This window comes from Panulirus ornatus, chromosome 2 (assembly GCF_036320965.1).
Source record: "Panulirus ornatus isolate Po-2019 chromosome 2, ASM3632096v1, whole genome shotgun sequence".
In the NCBI taxonomy this organism is placed as follows: Eukaryota; Metazoa; Arthropoda; class Malacostraca; order Decapoda; family Palinuridae; genus Panulirus; species Panulirus ornatus.
The window spans coordinates 87,579,809-87,600,288 of NC_092225.1; the positions used below are offsets into that span (position 1 = coordinate 87,579,809).

At 41.9% G+C, this 20,480-nt stretch overlaps 1 protein-coding gene across 4 annotated transcripts in view; it reads right to left on the bottom strand.

The window, feature by feature from the left end:
• The window catches only part of LOC139758017 (uncharacterized), a 335,410-nt gene that overhangs the window by 45,788 nt on the left and 269,142 nt on the right, over positions 1 to 20,480 (bottom strand). For all 4 annotated transcript variants that reach the window (XM_071679044.1, XM_071679027.1, XM_071679036.1 and 1 more), the window contains exon 2: positions 6,271 to 6,457. In XM_071679044.1, the coding sequence (XP_071535145.1) occupies positions 6,271 to 6,405 (135 nt within the window). In that variant the 5' untranslated portion in view covers positions 6,406 to 6,457. The remainder of the gene's footprint in view (positions 1 to 6,270; positions 6,458 to 20,480) is intronic.

Consider the following 20,480-nt stretch of genomic DNA (forward strand, 5'->3'; position numbering starts at 1 on the left):
TGAATTAATGTGTGTGTGTGTGTGTTTGTGTGATTACTATTTGTATGTCATGGGTTAAGACTTTTACACTCATACTGCTCTGTCTCTTTTCCCAGTTTTGTATGTTATGGGTTAATAGTTTTACACTCATCGTGCTCTGCCTCTTTTCCCAATCTCTGTACCATGTTTCTACTCTCTTGTATATGCGTATATCCCCAGCATAAGCCAGGTACCAATGGGGAGGATGAACTGCTGAGTAGGATATGGCCAAGTGCCATGCCCAAAATTCAAACCCAGGTGGGCCTATGTCTGAATCATGGTCAGCAATACTAACCAATACACCACAGAAGCCTTACCACATCATGGAAGCCTATGGTGTAGTATGGACTTCCATGTATATGTGAGTGTAATCTGTAATTACCTATATGCACTGCACAAGAAATGGGTTTCACATTTGTGAGGCCCCACCTCTTGGATATTCTCAACTGTCATACAACTTCATAAATTAATGTGTGATGTCTGTATCAATTATGTCTTCATTAATTCTATTCCATTCATCACCATTCATATTCTGTGTAAAGTAATTCCTTCTATCCTCTCTTAACAAGTTTCTTATTTAATTTCATGCGATGTCCTCTTACTGTTCTATCCCAACATCTCTCAAAGAACTGTTCACAGTCTAGGTTATCAAACTGTTCTAAAACTTTATAGGTTGTGATTAGGTCACCCCTCAATCTTCTCTTCCAAGATGGGCATATGTTATTATTTTTATTTTTTTATTATACTTTGTCGCTGTCTCCCGTGTTTGCGAGGTAGCGCAAGGAAACAGACGAAAGAAATGCCCCCCCCCATACACATGTATATACATACGTCCACACACGCAAATATACATACCTACACAGCTTTCCATGGTTTACCCCAGACGCTTCACATGCCTTGCTTCAATCCACTGACAGCACGTCAACCCCGGTATACCACATCGCTCCAATTCACTCTATTCCTTGCCCTCCTTTCACCCTCCTGCATGTTCAGGCCCCGATCACACAAAATCTTTTTCACTCCATCTTTCCACCTCCAATTTGGTCTCCCTCTTCTCCTTGTTCCCTCCACCTCCGACACATATATCCTCTTGGTCAATCTTTCCTCACTCATCCTCTCCATGTGCCCAAACCACTTCAAAACACCCTCTTCTGCTCTCTCAACCACGCTCTTTTCATTTCCACACATCTCTCTTACCCTTACGTTACTCACTCGATCAAACCACCTCACACCACACATTGTCCTCAAACATCTCATTTCCAGCACATCCATCCTCCTGCGCACAACTCTATCCATAGCCCACGCCTCGCAACCATACAACATTGTTGGAACCACTATTCCTTCAAACATACCCATTTTTGCTTTCCGAGATAATGTTCTCGACTTCCACACATTCTTCAAGGCCCCCAGGATTTTCCCCCCCTCCCCCACCCTATGATCCACTTCCGCTTCCATGGTTCCATCCGCTGCCAGATCCACTCCCAGATATCTAAAACACTTCACTTCCTCCAGTTTTTCTCCATTCAAACTCACCTCCCAATTGACTTGACCCTCAACCCTACTGTACCTAATAACCTTGCTCTTATTCACATTTACTCTTAACTTTCTTCTTCCACACACTTTTCCAAACTCAGTCACCAGCTTCTGCAGTTTCACACATGAATCAGCCACCAGCGCTGTATCATCAGCGAACAACAACTGACTCACTTCCCAAGCTCTCTCATCCCCAACAGACTTCATACTTGCCCCTCTTTCCAAAACTCTTGCATTTACCTCCCTAACAACCCCATCCATAAACAAATTAAACAACCATGGAGACATCACACACCCCTGCCGCAAACCTACATTCACTGAGAACCAATCACTTTCCTCTCTTCCTACACGTACACATGCCTTACATCCTCGATAAAAACTTTTCACTGCTTCTAACAACTTGCCTCCCACACCATATATTCTTAATACCTTCCACAGAGCATCTCTATCAACTCTATCATATGCCTTCTCCAGATCCATAAATGCTACATACAAATCCATTTGCTTTTCTAAGTATTTCTCACATACATTCTTCAAAGCAAACACCTGATCCACACATCCTCTACCACTTCTGAAACCACACTGCTCTTCCCCAATCTGATGCTCTGTACATGCCTTCACCCTCTCAATCAATACCCTCCCATATAATTTGCCAGGAATACTCAACAAACTTATACCTCTGTAATTTGAGCACTCACTCTTATCCCCTTTGCCTTTGTACAATGGCACTATGCACGCATTCCGCCAATCCTCAGGCACCTCACCATGAGTCATACATACATTAAATAACCTTACCAACCAGTCAACAATACAGTCACCCCCTTTTTTAATAAATTCCACTGCAATACCATCCAAACCTGCTGCCTTGCCGGCTTTCATCTTCCGCAAAGCTTTCACTACCTCTTCTCTGTTTACCAAATCATTTTCCCTAACCCTCCCCCTTTGCACACCACCTCGACCAAAACACCCTATATCTGCCACTCTATCATCAAACACATTCAACAAACCTTCAAAATACTCACTCCATCTCCTTCTCACATCACCACTACTTGTTATCACCTCCCCATTTGCGCCCTTCACTGAAGTTCCCATTTGCTCCCTTGTCTTACGCACTTTATTTACCTCCTTCCAGAACATCTTTTTATTCTCCCTAAAATTTAATGATACTCTCTCACCCCAATTCTCATTTGCCCTTTTTTTCACCTCTTGCACCTTTCTCTTGACCTCCTGTCTCTTTCTTTTATACATCTCCCACTCAATTGCATTTTTTCCCTAAGAATTGTCCAAATGCCTCTCTCTTCTCTTTCACTAATACTCTTACTTCTTCATCCCACCACTCACTACCCTTTCTAATCAACCCACCTCCCACTCTTCTCATGCCACAAGCATCTTTTGTGCAATCCATCACTGATTCCCTAAATACATCCCATTCCTCCCCCACTCCCCTTACTTCCATTGTTCTCACCTTTTTCCATTCTGTACTCAGTCTCTCCTGGTACTTCCTCACACAGGTCTCCTTCTCAAGCTCACTTACTCTCACCACCCTCTTCACCCCAACATTCATTCTTCTTTTCTGAAAACCCATACAAATCTTCACCTTAGCCTCCACAAGATAATGATCAGACATCCCTCCAGTTGCACCTCTCAGCACATTAACATCCAAAAGTCTCTCTTTCGCACGCCTGTCAATTAACACGTAATCCAATAACGCTCTCTGGCCATCTCTCCTACTTACATAGGTATACTTATGTATATCTCGCTTTTTAAACCAGGTATTCCCAATCATCAGTCCTTTTTCAGCACATAAATCTACAAGCTCTTCACCATTTCCATTTACAACACTGAACACCCCATGTATACCAATTATTCCCTCAACTGCCACATTACTCACCTTTGCATTCAAATCACCCATCACTATGACCCGGTCTCGTGCATCAAAACCACTAACACACTCATTCAGCTGCTCCCAAAACACTTGCCTCTCTTGATCTTTCTTCTCATGCCCAGGTGCATATGCACCAATAATCACCCACCTCTCTCCATCAACTTTCAGTTTTACCCATATTAATCGAGAATTTACTTTCTTACACTCTATCACATACTCCCACAACTCCTGTTTCAGGAGTATTGCTACTCCTTCCCTTGCTCTTGTCCTCTCACTAACCCCTGACTTTACTCCCCAGACATTCCCAAACCACTCTTCCCCTTTACCCTTGAGCTTCGTTTTACTCAGAGCCAAAACATCCAGGTTCCTTTCCTCATACACATCATCTACAGAAAGTGAACTACGCGGGAAACGGCGATCAAATTTAAAGAGGGAAGTCAGCACCACAAGTAAAGCATCCTCCTCGAAGGCTCAGAGTGGGGTGCCTAAATGTGTGTGGATGTAACCAAGATGTGAAGACCCTTACTGGAAAAACAATCACTCTTGAAGTAGAACCTTCAGACACAATTGAAAATGTGAAGGAAAATAGTGAAACTGGAGGAAAATGTAGCTTAGACATTGAAGCTTATTGATACAGTGGTTAAATTGATGAGAACTGCTAATGACGTTTGTGTAAATAAATTATACATTTCCTTTTTTCCATAGCCAGAGGTTGAACCATTATGTGACATTCTTTTTTTTCAGTCATTTCAAGCTAGAAGTTTCAGTTTTCTAAATTGTTTCTTACATTTCTCATATGTATATATATGTATGTGTGTGTGTCTTACATTTCTCATATGTATATATATGTATGTGTGTGTGTGTGTATATGTGCGTATGTATGTGTATGTGTGTGTATGTGTATATGTATATATTTTTTTTTTTTTTTTTTTTTTTTATACTTTGTCGCTGTCTCCCGCGTTTGCGAGGTAGCGCAAGGAAACAGACGAAAGAAATGGCCCAACCCTCCCCATACACATGTACATACACACGTCCACACACGCAAATATACATACCTACACAGCTTTCCATGGTTTACCCCGGACGCTTCACATGCCTTGATTCAATCCACTGACAGCACGTCAACCCCTGTATACCACATCGCTCCAATTCACTCTATTCCTTGCCCTCCTTTCACCCTCCTGCATGTTCAGGCCCCGATCACACAAAATCCTTTTCACTCCATCTTTCCACCTCCAATTTGGTCTCCCTCTTCTCCTCGTTCCCTCCACCTCCGACACATATATCCTCTTGGTCAATCTTTCCTCACTCATTCTCTCCATGTGCCCAAACCATTTCAAAACACCCTCTTCTGCTCTCTCAACCACGCTCTCTTTATTTCCACACATCTCTCTTACCCTTACGTTACTTACTCGATCAAACCACCTCACACCACACATTGTCCTCAAACATCTCATTTCCAGCACATCCATCCTCCTGCGCACAACTCTATCCATAGCCCACGCCTCGCAACCATACAACATTGTTGGAACCACTATTCCTTCAAACATACCCATTTTTGCTTTCCGGGATAATGTTCTCGACTTCCACACATTTTTCAAGGCTCCCAAAATTTTCGCCCCCTCCCCCACCCTATGATCCACTTCCGCTTCCATGGTTCCATCCGCTGACAGATCCACTCCCAGATATCTAAAACACTTCACTTCCTCCAGTTTTTCTCCATTCAAACTCACCTCCCAATTGACTTGACCCTCAACCCTACTGTACCTAATAACCTTGCTCTTATTCACATTTACTCTTAACTTTCTTCTTCCACACACTTTACCAAACTCCGTCACCAGCTTCTGCAGTTTCTCACATGAATCCGCCACCAGCGCTGTATCATCAGCGAACAACAACTGACTCACTTCCCAAGCTCTCTCATCCCCAACAGACTTCATACTTGCCCCTCTTTCCAAGACTCTTGCATTTACCTCCCTAACAACCCCATCCATAAACAAATTAAACAACCATGGAGACATCACACACCCCTGCCGCAAACCTACATTCACTGAGAACCAATCACTTTCCTCTCTTCCTACACGTACACATGCCTTACATCCTCGATATAAACTTTTCACTGCTTCTAACAACTTGCCTCCCACACCATATATTCTTAATACCTTCCACAGAGCATCTCTATCAACTCTATCATATGCCTTCTCCAGATCCATAAATGCTACATACAAATCCATTTGCTTTTCTAAGTATTTCTCACATACATATGTATATATATATGTATATTATCCCTGGGGATAGGGGTGAAAGAATACTTCCCACGTATTCCTCGCGTGTCGTAGAAAGCGACTAGAGGGGACGGGAGCGGGGGGCCAGAAATCCTCCCCTCCTTGTATTAACTTTCTAAAATGGGAAACAGAAGAAGGAGTCACGCGGGGAGTGCTCATCCTCCTCGAAGGCTCAGAGTGGGGTGCCTAAATGTGTGTGGATGTAACCAAGATGTGAAAAAAGGAGAGATAGGTAGTATGTTTGAGGAAAGGAACCTGGATGGGCATATGTAAGGCCTCAAATTTCCTTGGAACTTACCTCTCTTAATTCTGGTACCATATCTGTTGCTTTCCTCTGTACTTTCTCTATTAGCTCTTAGTCCTTCTCTAGGAGTGATGATAAACTTGAGAAGCAATTTCTAGTTTTGGCCTAACATAAGATGTGAACAGGTTATGAAGTAATTTCTCATCCATGAAGATGAACGAAATTCTGATACATGTGAGGAGGCAGTTGGCTGCCTTAATTGCTCACCTAAGATATGACTCCTAATATATGTATAACCTTCTCACCTTTGGATGAAATGTGCAGCATGTGGGAATATTGCTTTCCTGTTGTATAAATTGCACACTGCCCTCCTCCTCCATCCTACAGCAGCTACTGTTGTTTCTTCTATCATCACCACCACCAGATAACCTTGGCTGCATGTCACACCTTTATCAAGGTAAACAAGCCATCATAAGCTTCCACTTCTGCTGCCTGAAACAGAATTCTCATGAGGATATCTACAATACTTGAGTTAAAAAATAAAAAATGTAGGCTTTGAACCTTTTTTTTCTTCAAGGTTATGTCCCAAAAGCAGTGATTCCTTGGGAAATATAAGGTCAGTATCATTCCTAACCTCAAAATACTGGGGAGGAAGTTCTCATTTACTCACCCTTCTCTTGGTCGATCCTTGGATAAGTGAAGCTTTTTGTTCAACTAAAGGCTTCACTCTTAGCAATTAGAAGTCACAACTAAGTCAATGTCAAAGACCCACTTACTACCAACCAATCAAAGCTCATAATTTATAGATCATGACACCAACCAAAGGTAGTCATAAAAGGTACAGAGATGTTTTTGAAAAAAAAAATGAAAGTTAAGTCTAGCAAGGCGAGAAAAATAAGAAATTTTTTTTGCAGCACACAGCCTTGGTGAGAAAAGGTTTTCCAACCTCCAAAACCTACATTTCTCTCTTCTGAACCCTGTCCCCTTCACTAGTGAATCAGGGGAATATTGAAATATGACTCTCTGAAAGAAGGAACCTCCAGGGTCACACAGGTTAGATACACCATGTCTTAATTGCCATACTGTTTTGAATAAGTGGAAGAAGAGTGCCAAAGGCCCCTTTTCTTGATTTCCTCCAACAAAGATTTCTAAGGCTGAATGAAGTAGAGTACACCTTCCATACATCATAAATCTACTCTTGTGTATAGTTGAGGGTGAGCTAAATACAGATATTTCTCACCCAAAGGAGTTTAAAAATAAATGACTCCCTTAGTAATCTCTAGATGAAATCTAAAAAGATCTCTAAGGGATTTAATTGGGCATAAGGCATGATGCTCTCTTGATTAGTTAAACTTCCATGGGGACAACAATGGGACTACAGTTCATTTCAAAATTAAGTGGTTTATCTTTACCCAAAAAATAGGGATTGGCTCCACATTGATCCATTAGAGCTCATCATAAAAACTAGGAGATTGTGTCTTGATATAGCGTGTAATTCACAAATTTTCCTTCCAGAGCCCAAGGCTATAAGGAAAAACATTTTCTTAAAAAGATGTTAAGGAGCTACACTGCCACAAAATACTTTAGACTGTAAAAGCACCTACTTAAGTTGAAGGGTAGAAGCAAACAGTTTCTTCAAGAGTAAGACCAGAGAAGTTTAACCAAGATAGGACCTGTCAAATTAATAGCAAATCCTGATGAAAGGGGTTCTTGAAGGTTACCCCTTTAAGAGGCAACATTGTTACCATCAATGCATTTTTCATGAAACAAGCAAGAGAAAAATTGTCAACAAAGACTCCCATAATTTCTGAGGCATTAAAATTTTCAAGGAAGGCCTGAAAAGATTTCCATACCAACTGGTACTATCTTTGAATATGAGTTATGCAGAATTAGATCCGCAAGATGAAGTAGAGAAAGAGATTAATTTGTTTCCAATGATTCCTATCCAAGGGAAGAGCATCTGATGAAACTTTCCATCCACCTAAAACCAGAGATATATAAGTCAAGAATAATGCACCAACTTCAGTGGCAAGGAAATCCATCTCAGGCTCCACTCCTAAGGAGAGGATCCAAATGAAAGCCTCCTTCCCTTCTGACATCTCTGTTACCAATGAACTTGATCTAAAGAGGGCATCTGCCCAGACACTGCATTCTCCTTTGAGTATACATTGTTTTTGCTAAATCAAGAGGCAGGGATGTGAAGAGCCTTGTTCTTCAGACATTGGACAATCATGGTATAGTTCATAAAAGTGAAATAGCAAACCTGAGCCTCATGAGATATGAAATAACAACACAACACAATTTCTAATAGTATTATCAAATCTACACCAGTAATAGCTAATAAACAGCAGATGGAACTAAGAAGGCAAAAACAGAACACATTAATCTAAAGTGTACATAAATGACTATGTCAATGGACTGAACCAGGGCATGTGATACATATGGAGGTAAAACATGCAAAGATCTGTGGGGCCTGGATGTGGATGAGGAGCTGTGGTTTCAGTGCATTACACATGACAGCTAAAGACTGTTTGTGAAGGAATGTCACCTTTTTTGTCTGTTTTCCTGGAGCTACCTCGCTGAGGCAGGGGGTGCCGATGCTGTTTCCTGTGAGGAAGGGTAGCACCAGGAATGGATGAAGGCAAGCAAGTATGAATATGTGCATGTATATGTGGATATGTCAATATGTATATGTATGTATATGTGCATGTATGGGCATTATATGTATGTATATATATAATATTTTTTTTTTTTTTTATACTTTGTCGCTGTCTCCCGCGTTTGCGAGGTAGCGCAAGGAAACAGACGAAAGAAATGGCCCAACCCACCCCCATACACATGTATATACATACGTCCACACACGCAAATATACATACCTACACAGCTTTCCATGGTTTACCCCAGACGCTTCACATGCCCCGATTCAATCTACTGACAGCACGTCAACCCCAGTATACCACATCGCTCCAATTCACTCTATTCCTTGCCCTCCTTTCACCCTCCTGCATGTTCAGGCCCCGATCACACAAAATCTTTTTCACTCGCATCTTTCTACCTCCAATTTGGTCTCCCTCTTCTCGTTCCCTCCACCTCCGACACATATATCCTCTTGGTCAATCTTTCCTCACTCATTCTCTCCATGTGCCCAAACCATTTCAAAACACCCTCTTCTGCTCTCTCAACCACGCTCTTTTTATTTCCACACATCTCTCTTACCCTTACGTTACTTACTCGATCAAACCACCTCACACCACACATTGTCCTCAAACATCTCATTTCCAGCACATCCATCCTCCTGCGCACAACTCTATCCATAGCCCACGCCTCGCAACCATACAACATTGTTGGAACCACTATTCGTTCAAACATACCCATTTTTGCTTTTGAAGATAATGTTCTCGATTTCCACACATTCTTCAAGGCTCCCAGGATTTTTGCCCCCTCCCCTGGGGATAGGGAAGGAAGAATACTTCCCATGTATTCCCTGCATGTCGTAGAAGGCGAATAAAAGGGGAGGGAGTGGGTGCCTGGAAATCCTCCCCTCTCGTTTTTTTTTTTTTTAATTTCCAAAAGAAGGAACAGAGAAGGGGGCCAGGTGAGGATACTCCCTCAAAGGCGCAGTCCTCTGTTCCTAACGCTACCTTGCTAATGCGGGAAATGGTGAATAGTATGAAAGAAGAAAGATATAAATATATATATATATATATATATATATATATATATATATTTTTTTTTTTTTTTTTTTTTTTTTTATACTTTGTCGCTGTCTCCCGCGTTTGCGAGGTAGCGCAAGGAAACAGACGAAAGAAATGGCCCAACCCGCCCCCCATACACATGTACATACACACGTCCACACACGCAAATATACATACCTACACAGCTTTCCATGGTTTACCCCAGACGCTTCACATGCCTTGCTTCAATCCACTGACAGCACGTCACCCCCTGTATACCACATGACTCCAATTCACTCTATTTCTTGCCCTCCTTTCACCCTCCTGCATGTTCAGGCCCCGATCACACAAAATCTTTTTCACTCCATCTTTCCACCTCCAATTTGGTCTCCCTCTTCTCCTCGTTCCCTCCACCTCCGACACATATATCCTCTTGGTCAATCTCTCCTCACTCATTCTCTCCATGTGCCCAAACCATTTCAAAACACCCTCTTCTGCTCTCTCAACCACGCTCTTTTTATTTCCACACATCTCTCTTACCCTTACGTTACTTACTCGATCAAACCACCTCACACCACACATTGTCCTCAAACATCTCATTTCCCCCCCCGGCCTCCCCCCCTTGTTTTTTTTTTTTAAAACCCCCCCCCTTTTTTTAAATTTTTTAAAACCCCCCCCCGGCCCCTTTTTTTTTCCCCTTTTTTTTAAAAAAAATTTTCCCCCCTTTTCCCCCCCCCCGGGGGGGGGGGGGCCCAAATTTCCCCTTTTTTTTTTTTTTTTCCCCCCCCCCAAAAAACCCCCCCCCCCCCCAAAAACCCCTTTTTTTCCCTTCCCCCCTTTTTCCCCTTTTTTTAAAAAAAGGGAAAAAAAAATTTTAATATTTTTTTAAAAAAAATTTTATTTTTTTTTTTTTTTAAATTTTTTTTCCCCCCCCGGGGATTTGGAAAAAAAAAAACCCCCCCCCCCCCCCCCAAAAAAAAAAATTCCCCAAAAAAAAAAAATTTTTTTTTTTTTAAAATTTTCCCCCCTTTTTTAAAAAAAACCCCCGGCCCTTTTTTCCCTTAAAAATTTTCCCCCCCCCCCCCTTTTTTCCCCCCCCCCAAAAATTTTTTTTAATCCCCCCCCCCCCTTTCCCCCCCTTTCCCTCCCAAAAATTCCCCCCCCTTTTTCCCCCTTTTTTTGGGCCCCAAAAAAACCCCCTTTTTTTCCTCCCCCCTTTTTTTTCCCCCTTTTTTCCCAAATTTTTTTTTTAAACCCCCTTCCCCAAAAAACCCAAAAATTTTTTCCATTTTTTTCCCCCCCCCCCCAAAAACCCCCCCCCCAAAAAAAAAAAACCCCCCCCCCCTTTTTCCCCAAAATTTTTTTTTTAAAAAAAAAATTTTTTTCCCCCCCCCTTTTCCCCCCCCCCCTTTTTTTTCCCCCCCCCCGGTTAAAAAAACCCCCCCCCCCCCCAAAAACCCCCGGGGGGGGGTTTTTGTTTAAATTTTTTTTTTTTTTAAAAAAAGGGGGCCCCCCCGGGGGGCCCCGGGGCCCCCCCAAAAGGGGGGTTTTTTAAAACCCCCCCCTTTTTTCCCGGGGAAAATTAATGGGAAAAAAAAAATAAAATTTTTTTTTTTAATATATAAATATTTTTTTAAAAATATATATATAAAATTTAAAATTTTTAAAGGGGAAAAGGGGGGGAAAAGGGGTGGGGGGGGGGTTTTTTTTTTTTTTTAAATTTTTTTTGGGGGGGGGGGTTTTTGGGGGGGGAAAGGGGGGGGGGAAAAATTAAAAAAGGGAAAAGGGAAAAAAAAAAGGGGGGGGGGGGGGGGGGTTTTTTTGGGGTTTTTTAAAAAAAAAAAGGGGGGTGTTTTTTTGGGGGGGGGGGTTTTTTTTTTTTTAAAAATTTGGGGGGGGGGGGGGGGGGGAAAAGGGTTTTAAAAAAAGGGGAAAAGGGGAGTGCTCAAATTTCAGAGGTTTAAGTTTTGGGTTTAGTTTTTTCCCCGGTAAATTTTCAAAGGGGGTATTGATTGGGGAGGGGGGAAGGAAAGTAAGAGCATCAGATTGGGGGAAAAGCAATGTGGTTTCGGAAAATGGTAGAGGATTGTGGATCAGGTGTTTGCTTTTTAAGAATGTATTGGTTTGGAAAGGGTTTGTATGTAGCATTTATGGATCTGGAGAAGGCATATGATAGAGTTGATAGAGATGCTCTGTGGAAGGTATTAAGAATATATGGTGTGGGAGGCAAGTTGTTAGAAGCAGTGAAAAGTTTTTATCGAGGATGTAAGGCATGTGTACGTGTAGGAAGAGAGGAAAGTGATTGGTTCTCAGTGAATGTAGGTTTGCGGCAGGGGTGTGTGATGTCTCCATGGTTGTTTAATTTGTTTATGGATGGGGTTGTTAGGGAGGTAAATGCAAGAGTTTTGGAAAGAGGGGCAAGTATGAAGTCTGTTGGGGATGAGAGAGCTTGGGAAGTGAGTCAGTTGTTGTTCGCTGATGATACAGCGCTGGTGGCTGATTCATGTGAGAAACTGCAGAAGCTGGTGACTGAGTTTGGTAAAGTGTGTGAAAGAAGAAAGTTAAGAGTAAATGTGAATAAGAGCAAGGTTATTAGGTACAGTAGGGTTGAGGGTCAAGTCAATTGGGAGGTAAGTTTGAATGGAGAAAAACTGGAGGAAGTAAAGTGTTTTAGATATCTGGGAGTGGATCTGGCAGCGGATGGAACCATGGAAGTGGAAGTGAATCATAGGGTGGGGGAGGGGGCAAAAATCCTGGGAGCCTTGAAGAATGTGTGGAAGTCGAGAAGATTATCTCGGAAAGCAAATATGGGTATGTTTGAAGGAATAGTGGTTTCAACAATGTTATATGGTTTCGAGGCGTGGGCTATGGATAGAGTTGTGCGCAGGAGGGTGGATGTGCTGGAAATGAGATGTTTGAGGACAATGTGTGGTGTGAGGTGGTTTGATCGAGTAAGTAATGTAAGGGTAAGAGAGATGTGTGGAAATAAAAAGAGCGTGGTTGAGAGAGCAGAAGAGGGTGTTTTGAAATGGTTTGGGCACATGGAGAGAATGAGTGAGGAAAGATTGACCAAGAGGATATATGTGTCGGAGGTGGAGGGAACGAGGAGAAGTGGGAGACCAATTGGAGGTGGAAAGATGGAGTGAAAAAGATTTTGAGTGATCGGGGCCTGAACATGCAGGAGGGTGAAAGGCGGGCAAGGAATAGAGTGAATTGGATCGATGTGGTATAGCGGGGTTGACGTGCTGTCAGTGGATTGAATCAGGGCATGTGAAGCGTCTGGGGTAAACCATGGAAAGTTGTGTGGGGCCTGGATGTGGAAACTGAGCTGTGGTTTCGGGCATTATTGCATGACAGCTAGAGACTGAGTGTGAACGAATGAGGCCTTTGTTGTCTTTTCCTAGCGCTACCTCGCACACATGAGGGGGGAGGGGAATGGTATTCCATGTGTGGCAAGGTGGCGATGGGAATAAATAAAGGCAGACAGTGTGAATTGTGTGCATGGGTATATATGTATGTGTACATTGAGATGTATAGGTATGTATATTTGCGTGTGTGTACGTGTATGTATATACATGTGCATGGGGGTGGGTTGGGCCATTTCTTTCGTCTGTTTCCTTGTGCTACCTCGCAAATGCGGGAGACAGCGACAAAGCAAAATAAATAAATATAAATAAATATTTTATATTTTTTTATTATACTTTGTCGCTGTCTCCCGCGTTTGCGAGGTAGCGCAAGGAAACAGACGAAAGAAATGGCCCAACCCCCCCATACACATGTATATACATACGTCCACACACGCAAATATACATACCTACACAGCTTTCCATGGTTTACCCCAGACGCTTCACATGCCCTGATTCAATCCACTGACAGCACGTCAACCCCGGTATACCACATCGATCCAATTCACTCTATTCCTTGCCCTCCTTTCACCCTCCTGCATGTTCAGGCCCCGATCACACAAAATCTTTTTCACTCCATCTTTCCACCTCCAATTTGGTCTCCCTCTTCTCCTCGTTCCCTCCACCTCCGACACATATATCCTCTTGGTCAATCTTTCCTCACTCATTCTCTCCATGTGCCCAAACCACTTCAAAACACCCTCTTCTGCTCTCTCAACCACGCTCTTTTTATTTCCACACATCTCTCTTACCCTTACGTTACTCACTCGATCAAACCACCTCACACCACACATTGTCCTCAAACATCTCATTACCAGCACATCCACCCTTCTGCACACAACTCTATCCATAGCCCACGCCTCGCACCCATATAACATTGTTGGAACCACTATTCCTTCAAACATACCCATTTTTGCTTTCGAAGATAATGTTCTCGACTTCCACACATTCTTCAAGGCTCCCAGGATTTTCGCCCCCTCCCCCACCCTATGATTCACTTCCACTTCCATGGTTCCATCCGCTGCCAGATCCACTCCCAGATATCTAAAACACACTTTACTTCCTCCAGTTTTTCTCCATTCAAACTTACCTCCCAAATGACTTGACCCTCAACCCTACTGTACCTAATAACCTTGCTCTTATTCACATTTACTCTTAACTTTCTTCTTTCACATACTTTACCAAGCTCAGTCACCAGCTTCTGCAGTTTCTCACATGAATCAGCCACCAGCGCTGTATCATCAGCGAACAACTGACTCACTTCCCAAGCTCTCTTGTCCACAACAGACTTCATACTTGCCCCTCTTTCCAAAACTCTTGCATTCACCTCCCTAACAACCTCATCCATAAACAAATTAAACAACCATGGAGACATCACAAACCTGCCACAAACCTACATTCACTGAGAACCAATCACTTTCTTCTCTTCCTACACGTACACATGCCTTACATCCTCGAGAAAAACTTTTCATTGCTTCTAACAACTTGCCTCCCACACCATATATTCTTAGTACCTTCCACAGAGCATCTCTATCAACTCTATCATATGCCTTCTCCAGATCCATAAATGCTACACACAAATCCATTTGCCTTTCTAAGTATTTCTCACATACATTCTTCAAAGGAAACACCTGATCCACACATCCTCTAACACTTCTGAAACCACACTGCTCTTCCCCAATCTGATGCTCTGTACATGCCTTCACCCTCTCAATCAATACCCTCCTATATAATTTACCAGGAATACTCAACAAACTTATATATATACATATATTTCTTTTAAACTATTTGCCATTTCCCGCATTAGCGAAGTAGCGTTAGGACCAGAGGACTGGGCCTTTTTTGGAATATCCTCACCTGGCCCCCTCTGTTCCTTCTTTTTGGAAAAAAAAAAAAAAGAAAAAAAAAAAAACAAAAAAACGAGAGGGGTGGATTTCCAGCCCTCCCTCTCCCTCCCCTTTTAGTCGCCTTCTACGACACGCAGGGAATACGTGGGAAGTATTCTTAATTCCCTATCCCCAGGGATAATATGATATATATATATATATATATATATATATATATATATATATATATATATATATATATATATATATATATATATATATGTGACGTCTCCATGGTTGTTTAATTTGTTTATGGATAGGGTTGTTAGGGAGGTGAATGCAAGAGTTTTGGAAAGAGGGGCAAGTATGAAGTCTGTTGTGGATGAGAGAGCTTGGGAAGTGAGTCAGTTGTTGTTCGCTGATGATACAGCGCTGGTGGCTGATTCATGTGAGAAACAGCAGAAGCTGGTGACTGAGTTTGGTAAAGTGTGTGAAAGAAGAAAGTTAAGAGTAAATGTGAATAAGAGCAAGGTTATTAGGTACAGTAGGGTTGAGGGTCAAGTCAATTGGGAGGTAAGTTTGAATGGAGAAAAACTGGAGGAAGTAAAGTGTTTTAGATATCTGGGAGTGGATCTGGCAGCGGATGGAACCATGGAAGCGGAAGTGGATCATAGGGTGGGGGAGGGGGCGAAAATCCTGGGAGCCTTGAAGAATGTGTGGAAGTCGAGAACATTATCTCGGAAAGCAAAAATGGGCATGTTTGAAGGAATAGTGGTTCCAACAATGTTGTATGGTTGCGAGGCGTGGGCTATGGATAGAGTTGTGCGCAGGAGGGTGGATGTGCTGGTAATGAGATGTTTGAGGACAATGTGTGGTGTGAGGTGGTTTGATCGAGTAAGTAACGTAAGGGTAAGAGAGATGTGTGGAAATAAAAAGAGCGTGGTTGAGAGATGAGAAGAGGGTGTCTTGAAATGGTTTGGGCACATGAAGAGAATGAGTGAGGAAAGATTGACCAAGAGGATATATGTGTCAGAGGTGGAGGGAACGAGAAGTGGGAGACCAAATTGGAGGTGGAAAGATGGAGTGAAAAAGATTTTGTGTGATCGGGGCCTGAACATGCAGGAGGGTGAAAGGAGGGCAAGGAATAGAGTGAATTGGATCGATGTGGTATACCGGGGTTGACGTGCTGTCAGTGGATTGAATCAGGGCATGTGAAGTGTCTGGGGTAAACCATGGAAAGCTGTGTAGGTATGTATATTTGCGTGTGTGGACGTATGTATATACATGTGTATGGGGGTGGGTTGGGCCATTTCTTTCGTCTGTTTCCTTGCGCTACCTCGCAAACGCGGGAGACAGCGGCAAAAAAAAAAAAATATATATATATATATATATATATATCATCCCTGGGGTTAGGGGAGAAAAAATACCTCCCATGCATTCCCTGAGTGTCAGAGAAGGCAACTAAAACAGGAAGGGGCGGGTGGCTGGAAATCCTCCCCTTCCGTTTTTAATTTTCCAAAAGAAGGAACAGAGAAGGGGCCAAGTGAAGATATTCCCTCAAGGGCTCAGTCCTCTGTTCTTAATGCTACCTCGCTAAAGTGGGAAATGACTATTAGTATGAAAAAAAAACTCAGCAAGACAGTGACAAAGCAAAATAAATAAATGAATATATATATATTGATTGAGAGGGTGAAGGCATGTACAGAGCATCAGATTGGGGAAGAGCAGTGTGGTTTTAGAAGTGGTAGAGGGTGTATGGATCAGGTGTTTGCATTGAAGAAAGTGTGTGAGAAATACTTAGAAAAGCAAATGGATTTGTATGTAGCATTTATGGATCTGGAGAAGGCATATGACAGAGCTGATAGAGATGCTCTGTGGAAGGTATTAAGAATATATGGTGTGGGAGGCAAGTTGTTAGAAGCAGTGAAAAGTTTTTATCGAGGATGTAAGGCATGTATACGTGTAGGAAGAGAGGAAAGTGATTGGTTCTCAGTGAATGTAGGTTTGCGGCAGTGGTGTGTGATTCTCCATGTTTGTTTAATTTGTTTATGGATGGGGTTGTTAGGGAGGTGAATGCAAGAGTTTTGAAAAGAGGGGCAGAAGTTGGTGACTGAGTTTGGTAAAGTGTGTGAAAGAAGAAAGTTGAGAGTAAATGTGAACAAGAGCAAGGTTATTAGGTACAGTAGGGTTGACGGTCAAGTCAACTGGGAGGTAAGTTTGAATGGAGAAAAACTGGAGGAAGTGAAGTGTTTTAGATATCTGGGAGTGGATTTGGCAGCGGATGGAACCATGGAAGCTGAAGTGAATCATAGGGCGGGGGAGGAGGCGAAAATTCTGGGAGCCTTGAAGAATGTATGGAAGTCGAGAACATTATCTTGGAAAGCAAAAATGGGTATGTTTGAAGGAACAGTGGTTCCAACAATGTTGTATAGTTGCGAGGCTTGGGCTATGGATAGAGTTGTGCGCAGGAGGGTGGATGTGCTGGAAATGAGATGTTTGAGGACAGTATGTGGTGTGAGGTGGTTTGATCGACTAAGTAATAATAGGGTAAGAGAAATGTGTGGTAATAAAGAGTGTGGTTGAGAGAGCAGAAGAGGGTGTTTTGAAATGGTTTGGTCACATGGAGAGAATGAGTGAGGAAAGATTGACAAAGAGGATATATGTGTCAGAAGTGGAGGGAACGAGGAGAAGTGGGAGACCAAATTGGAGGTGGAAAGATGGATTGAAAAAGATTTTGTGAGATCGGGGCCTGAACATGCAGGAGGGTGAAAGGAGGGCAAGGAATAGAGTGAATTGGATCGATGTGGTATACCGGGGTTGACGTGCTGTCAGTGGATTGAATCAGGGCATGTGAAGCGTCTGGGGTAAACCATGGAAAGCTGTGTAGGTATGTATATTTGCGTGTGTGGACGTATGTATATACATGTGTATGGGGGTGGGTTGGGCCATTTCTTTCGTCTGTTTCCTTGCGTACCTCGCAAATGCGGGAGACAGCGACAAAGCAAAAAAAGAAAAAAGAAAAAAAAAATTTCTTTTCATACTATTCGCCATTTCCCGCATTAGCTAGGTAGCGTTAAGAACAGAGGACTGGGCCTTAGAGGGAATATCCTCACCTGGCCCCCTTCTCTGTTCCTTCTTATGGAAAATTAAAGAAAAAAGAGAGGGGAGGATTTCCAGCCAACTGCTCCTTCCCATTTCAGTCGCCTTCTACGACACGCAGGGAATACGTGGGAAGTATTCTTTCTCCCCTATCCCCAGGGATATATATATATATGTGTGTGTGTGTGTGTGTGTGTGTGTATAAGTGGATGGGCTGTTCTTCCTCTTCTTCCTAAACGTACCTCGCTGACACAGGAAACGGCAATCGGGTATAAATAAATAAATCTCAAAAGAAATTATATAAACGACACAACAGAGCAATTAAGAAACAAAAGATTAGGGTACTGATTTATAACAAGCAGGTGGACAGCAGCAAAAGATAGTATGAGAATTGTGTACTCTAAATGACTGGGAGTAGGTGGGTTGGTGACATTGATTTTGTTGCAGTCACTGATTAGGTGAGGGTGAACCCGTTAGTTGAGCAAAAGATTTCAGTGATCCAAGGGTTGATTGAAAAGAGTGGCAAATGAGATTTCATCACTAATGCTATAAGGGCAGGAATGATCCTGACCTGATATTTCCCACAGAATATCTCTCTGCTTGGAAGACAGCCTGCTGACAGGAGAAATAAAAACATTTATGAACAAATAAATATCATTCATACACATCTAAACTTTAACTAACATGTTTTATGTACTGAAATCAAAGCTTAACATCCACAGACAAGAATCACTGAATATTCTATGGTTATCTTGACTGCTTTATGAGCCTTAGCTTAGTCCCTTTGGTAAGGATTTTTGCTATGCTATTTTTTTGGTTATCTCTGGCACATACAGTAAATACCAGTATTTTACAAGTATTTTCACTGTCCCTTGGGTTTTTATTACATTACTTGATTGCTCCAGTCTAAATCTAGTATTTCCCCTCATCTTCCCTATTTTACCTTTTCATTATCAAATTTTGATTCTTCACTGCCAAAGTCTATATAAGCATGAAAGAGGAAGTGTACCTCAGATTGGTCACTTTTACTTAGTGATGTAACAAGAAAAATTTCACTGACTATGCCCTCTTTATCAATGATCACCCAGCCTCTAGTAGGTATTGTATATGGTGGAGCACAAAAACATCTCTCAATTTCTCTGAGCACACATTCGGCATCTTCAGGTCATTCTCTCTGTATCTGTTCTAATCTACATCTGCATCTTTAAAATATCCTATTACAAGACCATGAGATTTTCTGAACTTGTTTCAAAGATATCATTTTCAGCTCAAAGAGTTTGGGCATCAATAAACTAACCAGGAGGATTAATGATAGTTTGCACACTGAGCCAGCACTTCATTGGTTGTCAAGATGCACTCTAACTCAGATAGATGTCTTTTCTTTCTGCCTCACCTACACTTGGACTCCTGGCATTCTGTCCACAAACACAAATTATCTCTCCCTGTTACATACAACACATAACAAAACTTAACTCACACAGCTCATTCATCATAACTCTAGATTTCCTGAGGTGAGTGCTATGTACTAGCCTTGCCTTCTGGAAAAATGGTAGGAGCAACAGATAGAAATAATATGTAGGAATATTTAGGTAGGACCATTAGATAGAAACATTATGTAGAAGAAATAGGTAGGAACATGAGGAAGGAGTCATTAGCAACATTAGGAAGAAGGAGTCATTAGGAACATTTGGCAGGAGCCTCTGTAAACAATCCGCCACACTGGCCCTCTGCCAATGGACTGTTAAAGGCGAGGCACTAAAGGTTAAGAAGCAACACTTGAGTTCACTAGTTATAGACTCTATTGTCATGGTCGCCCTATTGAGGAAGTTCCTGAGGGGAACAAGCATCAGAGATATAGACAGACATCTATCTAGATGTCATTAAACACATGACAACAGAAGCAGCTATTCAATTCCTAACAGCAGATGAATCTAATTTTGTTATATTTATATTATCTAAGCTACCAGTACTATTCAAGATGAGGTAAGATTTCTATAAGTTCTGGTGATTATTTACAAATGTGAATGAATTCCCTCACTACTATGTTTCATGTCATTCAATAAAATACAATGCTTAAATACATGCACTGCAACTATCTTATTCTGCAAACCCCACACAAGCATTTCAAAACAAAATCATTAAATATCTAAAGCTAATAATGACGTGGAATCACTCTATACTTTTACCTAAGATTTTCTCTTAAGCTTATGAGCACTTTTCATCATAAATACTTATCTTCCTTGTCACAAATACAAAAAGAATCCCTGCTAATTGGTAAACTAGTACAGGTGAAAATTTGCTAGATATCCATCTACTATAATCACTCAAAGATAAGACTAGGGCAGAGGAAGCAGTTTATAATTAGGGATACACGATATACAGGAATATTCATAGGTTACATGCAGTTACAAACCATCTTGTAGTTACTAGAGACATACTTGTTCTGCCTTAATTTTCTTTTGAGAATCTATATTAATCAAAACCATATACAAGAGATGAAACTGTAACAAGG